General features: G+C 32.5%; 1 protein-coding gene across 1 annotated transcript; it reads left to right on the top strand.

The window, feature by feature from the left end:
- Positions 1-1,177: 1,177 nt before the first annotated feature.
- Positions 1,178-2,863, top strand: LOC113712699 (transcription factor MYB44-like). Its single transcript, XM_027236215.2, has one exon. It carries the CDS (start codon positions 1,320-1,322, stop codon positions 2,391-2,393), a length of 1,074 nt encoding a protein of 357 aa, XP_027092016.1. The 5' UTR covers positions 1,178-1,319; the 3' UTR covers positions 2,394-2,863.
- Positions 2,864-12,187: the final 9,324 nt, after the last annotated feature.

Below are 12,187 nucleotides of genomic sequence, written 5' to 3' on the forward strand. Positions count from 1 at the left end.
TGCCATAGATAAATGAAGCTAACGAACTTTTTCCTTTCCTTTTTTATGGTTTTTTTTTTTTTTAGCTCGCAATGATTAAGCATAATACAATACTGCAGTTTCTCAATTCTATTATGGTTCATTTCCTTCCAGCACCAATTAATGAGAAGAGGAGCTCCCTTGCAATAGCTTAATGAATCAATTTGTTAATATGGGAACCGAATTAAGCAATCCCAGGAAAGTTGAGAAGATAGACATTAATTATTCCGAGTTTCTTCAATTATTTTAGCTTTAGCTTAAGGTCATTATTAATGTTTTAAAGAGAGAGATAATTCAACCTATGTGATTCTTTATTATTGTTCGTAGAATTAAATTTCATGCCAATAACGACTTGTGCTTTTTATCGGTGGCGTAACAGACACAACCATAATCAAATACCCATAACAATGCCCACATTGATGGGAAAGAGAAACATCAATATCATGCCCCAATGCACAGCGCGTCACTGCGGAAGGAAAAAACGTTAAAGTCGGTTTTGGCGGTTCAAAAAATTGAGAAGGGGCCACGTGTGACTGGCACGTGGAGGTGGTACCCGCAAAGTGATAGGCAGTTAAGCATGGGGAGTGGTCAGTTTCTAGTTTTACAGCCTGGCCTCATCCCCCCATTTCTGCGTCCGTTTTTGTCCTTTAGCGCCACCTCATCACCACCCGCCCCCTAGGACCCCACTCCAATTTAAACCAACTCCCCAACTAAAAATCCAGAATTAAATAATTTTTAAAAAAACACTTTAATAATCCCAAAAAAAAAAAAGAAAGAAGAAAAGAAAAAGAGAAAAAAAAAAAATTCCCTCTATGCTCTCCAGCCTGGCTCAGTCAAAGTCCATCCAACCTCCTCAACCGTACGTACACTCAATTCAAATCAACTCCCCTCCCCACTTAAAAAATCACACACACTCACACACTCCATTATATAATTAACTTCCAAAACGGTCGGTGATTTGAAATTAAATTCCCATAATCTAAAAAAACCCGAGATTTTAGTGAGTGTGATTCATATAGGTGTCCACTCCGCTCTCTCGCCCACCGACGCGTGTCCCTCGCCAGCTGTATCCTACGGCTTAACTGCCTTTTACTGGTTATCCCAACCGGCTCCAACCAGTCATCCCTATCCTAACTCTCTCATATTTATACCCCCCCAATTTGCCCTCTTCACTCTGCTTTTTGATATTAGCAGTAAGGCGAGGCTCCGCCTCCCCCATCTAATTGTACAGTGGCACTCACCCGTAAATTTCTCTAGGCTCTTAGGTGGTTAATATAATTAGGTTAACAAAGCAAACAGCCATGGGGACGATCGCGCACAGAAAAGAATCGGATCGGATCAAGGGTCCGTGGAGCCCCGAAGAAGATGAGCTGTTACAGAGGCTTGTTGAGAAGCACGGCCCCAGGAATTGGTCCTTGATTAGCAAGTCGATTCCGGGTCGATCCGGGAAATCCTGCAGGCTCCGCTGGTGTAACCAACTTTCGCCGCAGGTGGAGCATCGGGCTTTTACGGCCGACGAGGACGAGAAGATCATTCGGGCTCATGCCAAGTTTGGGAACAAATGGGCCACCATAGCCCGTTTGCTCTCAGGTCGAACCGATAACGCCATCAAGAACCACTGGAATTCCACCCTCAAGAGAAGGTGCTCTTCCATGTCCGACGATTTCAACTTCGAAGTCCCTCAGCAGCCTCTCAAGAGATCCGCCAGCGTCGGTCCCGGTACGAATGTTTCCGCCATATATGTCAACCCGAGCAGCCCTTCTGGATCCGACTTGAGTGACTCGAGCCTTTCGGGTTTCGGATCCGGTCATGTTTTCCGACCCCTTGCTCTCACCGGCGGAATCTCCCCTCCGGTTCAGCAGATCGAGACGCTTTCGGCGGCAGCACCAGACCCGCCAACATCCCTAACCCTATCCCTACCCGGCTCCAGCTCCGCAAAAAGTCCGACCCAGAACTCCAAGTCGGTTGATGATCCAACCCCTTCACTCGGGGCGGCGGGTCAAACCCTACAGCAGCCAACTCAGGTCATGGTAAGACCTCCTCCCCCGCCACCTCCTCCGCCCCCGCCGCCACCGTTGGCACCAGCGCCACTGACCCCAATGGCACCGCCACAAGCAGCACCAGTGGCACCACCGCAGTCGCAGGGAGGATTCGTGTACCCGGTTCCCGCCCCAGCCCCAGCCCCAGCCCCTATGCCTGGTCAAGTAGCAGAGAGGCAGTTCTTCAGCCAAGAATTCTTGGGGGTATTGCAGGAAATGATAAGGAAAGAAGTGAGGAGTTACATGTCAGGGATAGAGCAGAATGGGATGTGTATGCAGACTGAAGCAATCAGGAATGCTGTGGTCAAGCGTATTGGAATTAGCAAAATTGATTAAATAATTTATGCAAAGAAATTAAATCCGGACCAAATTAATGAATGCTGATTGAGTGGTGGGGGGACTGCACGAAAAATCTCTTTCATGTCCATGTCCGCGGACATGAATTTTGGTATCAATTGATTGGTGGGGGTGAAGGGAGAAGTGGGCAATAGAAGGGAAGTAGTAATTTTGTTTTTCTTGTTGGGCTCTTAAATTTGGGGGGGCGATTAGCATTTCCGTTTGGGTTCTTCTATACAAAAATAATCTTAGATGGGTTATTGTACAGACTAAGAGAGGATGAGGGGAGCGACTTAAATGTTTCCTGGTGAACAGAAGTTGCTGGAAGAAAGCAATCCCAAAAAAAAAAAAAAAAAAATTGAAGAAAACAATAATCAGTTCCGAGTATCTATTTTTCTTAGGTGCCTATTTCACTGCTTAGATTGATATGACTTTGCCTCCGGATAAATTACAATTTGGTTGAAGACGGACGAATGCAGTTTCCTTGTTCTCAGTCTTTTAACTTATGTTTTCCAACCTAAGTTTGAATTTTGGATGGATGGATGGATATTAATTGGTGAGAGAGTCTGAAAGATGGTAAACAAGTCGGTTACAACTTCCTAAAGCAGTACAAGGTTCAAGTGAGTAAATGATGGCTTCTAGCAGGTGATTAAGTTGAATCGCGAGCGCAGTCAGTTGAATTTCTCGGCCTTTAGAACAAGAAAATAAATAAATTTCTGGAGTGATTTTCTAATCAGAATAGGAATAAGCCTAGGAATATACGTACTAATGTCGTTCTTGTACATTTTTTTTCCTATCGAAACGATATGTGATTTTATAGATGATATGTGATTTTATAGATGATAAACCTGTACAGTTTCTAAACCTGTACAGTTTCAAGTAAAGACTTGAGGGAACTATACAATTAGTGCAAACTAACACTGAGGAATCCAAAATTCTTGATCTTCGATGAAGTCTAGCGCTTGCACGCTAATTCTGTGACTAATATGGTTAAGATTCCTATTTACTAAGTAAATGGAGCACATGCGAAACAAAGACTTAAGTCTATATATATCCTCCATCAGTGTGGCCATTCGCATTTCCTGAGATTTCCTTTGCTTGGAGGAGATTGTACGTTAGCTTGTTCTGAATTTGCACTTCAATCTTCTCCAACTTCTGGACAGCAGCTTGTTCTTGTACATGAGAGTCGTCTGTGTGTGTGTGTGTGTTTTTCTCTTTTGGCCTTCTGTGAAAGGAAAAGTGATATGGCACTAACGTTAAATGTGGACAATAATAATATTCTAGTAATTAGGCCGTTGGATGTGCAGAGTACACGAGTAAAAGTCTATCGCCAACCGGACTTCACATGATGGAGTCAAAATTCTCTCTGATTGCTAGGGCTATGTATACGAATCGTTACGGTGTAATTTTTCACTTAGGGGGTGCTTAGTTGGAGGGTATAGGAATCAAGAATTGGATTGAGTCCCAAAATTGTTGCTTAACTAATGGGTATAGGTTTTGAAATCTTGGAATGATTCATGAAAAATCAACCACTCTCCATACCCAAGTAGATTGGAGGGTTTGATGAATCCCACATTTGATTCCAAAATCTTTAAACAAAAAATTATTTTTGGAATTTTTTTAAATATATACTGGCTCCGTTTCTATATATTAATATTTATTTATTTATATATATATAATATTTTTTATTTCAATTTTGTTTTTATAATATGTATATTAATATATATATATATATTTATATATAAATATATATATTAATATACATATTATAAAAAAATTGAAATATATATTTATAAATATTCATACTTATATATAAATATATATATTTATTTCAATTGATATAATATATCTAATATGCATATTAATATTAATATAATTTATATATATAATAAAATATAAATATTAATTGAAATATACATATTATAAAACAAAATTGAAATAAATATATTTATATATTTATATAAATATATTTATATATTTATATAAATATATATAAATAAATTTATAAAGATATATAAATATATTTTAAACAAAAATATTTATATATAAATATATATTATTTATTTCATTTGATATAATATATATAATATACATAATTGAAATATACATATTAATATTACTATAATTTATCTATATAATATACATAATTGAAATATACATATTAATATATATTAATATACATATTATAAAACAAAATTGAAATAAATATATTTATAAATTTATATAAATAAATTTATAAATATATATAAATATATTTTAAACAAAAATATTTATATATAAATATATATTGTTTATTTCAATTGATATAACATATATAATATACATAATTGAAATATACATATTAATAAATATTAATATACATATTATAAAACAAAATTGAAATAAATATATTTATAAATTTATATAAATATATATAAATAAATATTTATAAATATATTTAAACAGAAAATTAATTTTTATATATGAATATATATATGGTGGATGGGCATGTGGGATAAGCATTTGAACGAGGAAGAAGAAAGATATGAAAAGAAAAAAGAAATTAAAGATAAAAAATTGATTATTAAATTTGATACCCATTCCTTACCAATATTTACCAAGCACCCCCATTTGTAATCATACCTTGTCCAAAACCCATACTAATTTTTTGTAAATGATTCCAATCACAATTCCGATTCCTAAACATGAACCAAGCGGCCCCTTAAATTTTCATCCTAAATTGGCTCTTATTATGTATGCCACACAAAATCCAAGTTAGTTTTAAGTTGTAATCAAGTTTCGTTTTGTACATTGACTAAATTATCAGGTAAATCATGGTTCAGACGGACCTAAGAGATGAAGCGAATGCTAATTTTTTGGACTTAAACTTGACAATGATGATTAGAAGAGTAGTCAAGCATTAAATATTTTTTGTGCACTTACAAAATGGCGCCAATTGATGCTCCACTATGGTGTCATTTTGTGATTGATAATACTTGAGAGAACAATAAAAATCATATATTTTCTATATAGAAGAGAAGCAGAAACAAGAAAAATGTAGGATAAATAAACCTCCAGACAAATTTTCATAAACGAATAATTTTTAGTGGTTTTGGTTGAACTTATTTCATCTTATGTATTCATGAAAAAAAAGGAGAAAAAAAATCAGAAATCAAGGCAAAATCTAAATATTTTTCTATTAAAAATATGTGGCAATCAGAAGATGATAAATAAGCAATCCTTTGTCATCTCAACTTAATACACAAAATTGTGGCGTTAGTTATAGTATGATGAAATTGTTGTATCGATCATAAGAGAGTATAACTTTGTACGAAATATGGTAAATAGTGTTAGATCGATATATTATAAAGTATGACAATAAGAAACTCTTTTGGATTGATCAAGGTGAATTTTTTTACTTGATCAATAGTCTTTTTATATATTTTAGAATCTTAGATTTCTGAACATATATTTGTTGTTTCTTGTAGATTTTACTGCTGCACTTATTCTCTTTGCACATATATCCTCTAAGTTTTACTAATTGTTTCTATCTCTTAATGTTTTTCATTCATTTACCAATACAACCTCACAAGAGACAAAAAGGGAACAAATGAAACAAATTTATTATCTCACATCTCAAAAGACTTTTTTAATGGCATTTTTCTCTAACATGGGTTGAAGTTGCTATCAAAATTTTAAGTTCAGGGAAGTTTAGTGTTATTTTTCAAACATTAGGGGAGGTGAGTACAACTGTTAGAAATCTTAAGAGAGATTTATGCAATTATCCCATATATATGTGGGATAATTTTACCTAATATATATGTATTTAGGGATGGCAACGGGAAGGGGTTGGGGCGGGGAACCCCTCCCCCATCCCTCGCCCCATTGCCTACAAATTTCCCCCGCCCCATCTCCCGTCCCCCGCCCCGCCCCACCCCGCTTCCCCCACAGGTGCCCCCGCTAGGTTAATAAAAATTTGTTATATAATTTTATTATAGTTAAATTTTAGCAAATAATCAAGTACTAAAATATCAACACATTATCAAATTATTATTCATTGTAATGTTACAATTAAAACTTATAAAAACAATCAAACAAAAATTATTTGAATACAATCCAACATTATAAAATAAATATAACTAAAGTTGTCAAGTTTTGGCTTTTGGCACAAATACAATCACTAATTCATTATTGTGCTTGTGTTTTTTTTAAGAAAAAAATGTTATTGTATTAAGTGTAATTAGGGATTTAGTATAAATGTATTAGTAAATTTAGTATAACCAATTAATAATTTGTATTAGTACACATATATAATTATTAGTATAATTAATAATATCAATTATATTATATAAACTAATAGACATTATATAATACATATAACTAATAATATCATTATCATAAGTTTGTAACTAATTAAATTATATATTATATATATAATTATATACATATATATATTATATATTTATTATTTTAAAGTGGGTGGCGGGCGGCGGATGAGGTGGGGGTACACTCCCCCGCTCCAACCCCCTCCCCATTAGCCCCCCGCGGGGCGGGTACCCGCATTGCCATCCCTATATGTATTACCTATTTATTCCACATATATATATATATATATATATGCACACACACACACGGTAGATTAATGCCACCAAGTTGAGTTGACAACACTACTGCAATTTTTACCTAAATAAATCAATTGGGCATTTTTACAACTTAGGATGCATTTCATTTCAGGAGGGCTTAAATGTTTTGTCTTATTTTCACATTGGAGGAACTCTTGAACCTATGTTATTGTATGTTACCTGCCATGCCCTTCTGAACGATAACAATTGAACAGTTTGGCCGTACTATCTAACCATTTTGCTAAAATACGTTCACTTATGATCATGCATACCTAGTTGACTTGGATTACTAGCGTTAGGATGCATTTTATAAAATTGAAATATGAAATTTGAATTTATAAAATTATTAGATTGTTAAATATTAAATCTAATACATTTGGATATATATCACATTTAATGATAAGTGAATAGCTTATCACTTATTTTTCGGAGCAAGTTTTATTTAGAAAATTCAGTGCCACTTAATTAATTCAAATGTTCAATTTTTAATTATCAAATTCATCTGAACATGTTAAGATTATCCATTAAAATTTAAGTGTTCAATTAAATTATCAAACAAGGCCTTGGTGTCATAACCATATGGCAATGCTTGGGTTTAGATCTGAAATGCACGAGTATTTATCTTCTGGCGTCATTTGACTAGTGGAGATTGTCTCAATTTGCATTGAAGAGAATGTCTCTTGCCATTTCTTGCCTTTAACCTCGCCCCATGGGTGGCAGTCACTTCACTTGATTGATATTGTTGATTTTATGCATCAAAAATATTAATTCATGCTTGGTTGAAAAGAGTACAATTTGATACCAAGAAAAATATTTTTTTGTCCAATTCGAAGCGAATATTATAAGATAGAATGAGCAATCTAACAGTCCACTTGCGCAACTAGACAGAAGAAGAATGGAAAGGAAGGAAGGGAAAAAGGGGAAAAAAAAAGCTCATTTGCTTTTAGGACTAACATTGCATTGCATTTTCGAACTTCTACAAGCAGAGAAAGAAGTCCGCTACTTGTAGAGGTGGCAAAAAGTCTCAAGACCCAGTTGGCTCCCATGCACAAATTTATTTTGGACAGAATGGGTATGTAAATGGACATAATTGAAAATATATCCAATAATATCCATTTAAAATTAGTATCTAATTGGGACTTCGTTTTAACTTCCATGGGTCTTTCTTTTCTCCCAAAACCTAAAAATATTGATTTTTCTAAAAGCCAAAACCACCCACCAATTTTGAGACATTTGATGAGCAAAATTTGTTATGTCCAAATTGAACTTCAAGAAGTAAGTTCACTTTCAAATTTTATGAAATTTAGTCCTCGAAAACTGAATTTTTTTTTTAAAAAAAGGATCAATTCACATAGGTTTTACTAGATGATTTTTCCACAATGCAAGGAATTAGTACTGATGAATTTCATTATGACATGAATTGTACAAATATGTATAAGATCGTCTATTGGAGTAAACATGGGCAACATTTAATCGTATGAAGTAGAAATTTGGGCAAGCACAAAACTGAATCATCAAATATTTCAGGAGAATGCATGACTTTGATGGGGGAAATTTTACAAAATAAACAAAGTAAACCCTTGTTTGATAACTCAATTCAGCATTTAAATTTAATGGTTCAAATCTTAATATGTTCATACATAACAAAAAATAGAACATCTGAATTAATTAAGTGACACTGAATTTTCTAGATAAAACTAACTCTAAAAATAAGTGATAAGTTATTCACTTATCATTTAATGTGATATACACTCAAATGTAGCATATTTAGTACTTAATAATTCAATAACTTAATGAATTTAGATGTTAGATTTCATATTTCAGTTTTAAACTTCAATTTCATTAGATGCACCCTAACTAAATGATATTAAAAAAAAAAAGGTAACATTGAGACATTTGATTAGGGGAAATGGAGGTAAAAAAATAAAATTAGATTATTGGGGATTTGGGTGAGACCATTTTAATCCCCTCATATTGTCCCATGACTAATATGGGACTGTTTGGGTATAACCCATATTTTGGAGTCCCAATTAAATTTTGCCCAAATCCCACCCATCCTGCTCATTTGCTATCTCTAACTACTTCAAACAAAAATCATAAAAGCTTAATTAAGCACACAACAGAACCAAGTTGGAGAGAAACATAAACATAGCCTTTGCACTTAGTATAAGTGAAGATTATCCAAGAAACTAAAAAAAGGAAGATGAAAAAACATGAGTACAAAGGTAAAAATAAAGCAAAAATAGGAACAAATGTCCATTACATGTTAGAAAATAATCAAAGGAAAAGCCTAATATCTTATAATCAATAGAGATGACAAAATAATAAGGGAAAACCGGGTGTTCCTAATTTTCAGCAAGAAAAGTGTAAAAAATAGAAGGGAAAAGGAAAAAAAAAAAAAAACTAAGGAAGAAATGGTCAGTACAGCGGCGAACCAATGCCACTCTCGTTTGTTTGTTAAGCTAGAACACCAATCAAGCTTATTAAAGACGTCAAATCCATCATTAATCTCAAGGTTAATCTAGGCAATAAAACAAAAAGGTACAATTGGGAAGAAGGAAAGCAATTATGGGCAGAAAAATGAAAGATAGTTTTCTAAATTAGCAGTGAGTTAGTTTTCTAAATTGGCAGTGAGTTCCAATCAAGTCATTTCATAATTAGCAGAGAACGGTAATTAGGGTTTAATTAAAATTTATCTATGGGTGATAATGTGGTAATCTAATATTAGTCTATTAAGCCAAATCTACCGGTCATAGCTTAGACAGCACATCCACCAAACCAGATAATCAAACGGTATGTTAAGATTAATCAATTGGGCCTAAATAAAGTACATGAGGCCCACATTGACCAATCAATAATGACATAATGTGATCAATAAAATTAATTCATTTGGGCCGGAGTCTTTTAAGCTCATCTAGCCCTAGGCCGACTAAACCTATCAAGGACATCAACAAACGTGACAATAGAAAAAGGCAAGATATTAATTCTTCGGGTCTGTTTGGTTATTAGATGACACAGGATTAGATTATCTCGTATCATTCCATGTTTAGTTGTATTTTACACAAGAAATGACACATTTTAACTAACTAAATTAATTTTCTACTCATGGGATAAAATAATCCCATGCGAGATGTAGTATTAGTTATTACGCGATGACTAAGAGATAGAATGATAAAATTTTAAACTAATTTAACCTTACAAATAATATAAATTTGTACTCTCATAATTATATAATTTTACCCTCACACAATAACATAACATGAATGGACTAATTTGCTTCTACTAATTACTTTAAAATTTGTTGACTAATTTACCTCTACTACTAAGTACTAACATAACAATATTTGGACTAATTTGCTCTTATGGATGATACAAGTTCATACTGAATATTATATAACCATTTTCTCACATAATAATATGATAATAAATTGACTAATTTGCCCCTATTAATTATATTAAAAATTTTTAACTATTTTGCCCATGCTTATTATTTTAAATTTTTAACAAATTTATCTCCATTAATTAATTTAAAATTTTGACTAATTTGCCCCTACTTGTATCATAATAAAAGGATTATATTGCCCTTGAACTAAATTGCCTTTACTCACCTTATTTTCTCAACCAAATTCTATAAAATACATAATGTTATTAATTGAATTTTACAAATGAGGCTTTTAATAAGGTCAAATTTAGCCAAAAAAAATCTTCTATATTGGCTTGAACTTGGGTCATTTAAAACTCTTCAATGGGTTAGATTTTATTTAATTAAACCTTAACTTAGCCAAAATTTGACCCAATATTTAATTAAATTTCAAATTTAGATTAAAAAACTGTGTTAAAACCTATTTTTAAGTGCCTGAATGAGCTGAATTTGAGTGAATGAAAATTTTTATATATCAAAATCTTTGATTTACTTTATAATTCTAAAGTTTCAAATTACTTTATTTTAATAAAAGTTATAAATTGTTAAATTATTTTATTTAGATGATTCTACAAATTAAAGGGCATTTTGATCATTAACATAGTAATCCTATTTATCAAATCTCTAACCAAACATGAGATAGAATTATTTTTCAATGGCAAAAAACTTGTGTAAATCTGGTCTACGAGTGAGCCCGTAGACCGAGTGGTCTAAAACTCACCACATTGAGTTTGGTGATCTTTAACTCCAAAAAAAGAAAAGGAAAGAAAAACCAAAAAAAGCCACAAATGAAAAACAATGAAGGTAGTGGAAAAGTGATAGAAAATGAAATGAAATTGCTCAATTGAACCCCGCATATTTTTGGGTTTAGTAATTTGGGTCTTATTTTTGGGAATATCAATTTAGGCGAGACTTGTAACTAGAGGTATCAAAATAGGTGATTTGGGTTGAGTAAAATGGGTAATGAATATAAATGAATCAACCCATTTAATTAGAGGGGTATCAATGGATAAGTCAAAAAGTGAGTTTGATAACCCAATTACCCATTTACAACCCATTTATTCTAATTTTTTACAAACTCATCTAAATTCATTTTATAAATTAAATTATCAATTTATACTACTTTGCATCCATCATTAATTTTAATTATTTATTTATTATGTCAAATAAGTCTAATTACCAATTTTTTTCCATCGTGTGATATGTCGCAAAATTACATACTATTTAATAATTGAACAATAAGAATCTAAAAATTTGGACTAAATAATATGAAAGTAAACATAAAAACTTAATTCAAAACTTTGAACCCCTAGTATTTTTTTCATGCACAAATTTAAAATTTCATTTTGAAAAGATAAGAAAGGAGGTTAAATCTTTTCATAAATTGGTAATACTGAAAAATGACCAAACTAACAAATTACAAAGAAATAAAATGAAAAGATAAAATCAACAAATAATAATAATAAATAAAATAAAAGTAGTTAACATCATGAAGCATAGTAGCCCTTGTATATTGATTTTCATCCATTTTTCGCTAGCATAAAAGGCACAAACATTTGACAGCTATAACAAGATGGTTCGCTTAAAATAAGGATAGCAAAATTACAATTTGCATCCTGATGAACAAGACTATTGGCTCAATTGAGAACTGCAAGCTATCCTGATGGGACTAGCAATTACTTCATTTAGTATACAAACAAAGATAAATCTTCAATAGATTGGAATAACTGATAGAATAGTGAAAGGTTACATGGCCAAAACTTCTTGCCAAC

The sequence above is a fragment of the Coffea arabica genome, chromosome 10e (assembly GCF_036785885.1).
Source record: "Coffea arabica cultivar ET-39 chromosome 10e, Coffea Arabica ET-39 HiFi, whole genome shotgun sequence".
Classification (NCBI taxonomy): domain Eukaryota; kingdom Viridiplantae; phylum Streptophyta; class Magnoliopsida; order Gentianales; family Rubiaceae; genus Coffea; species Coffea arabica.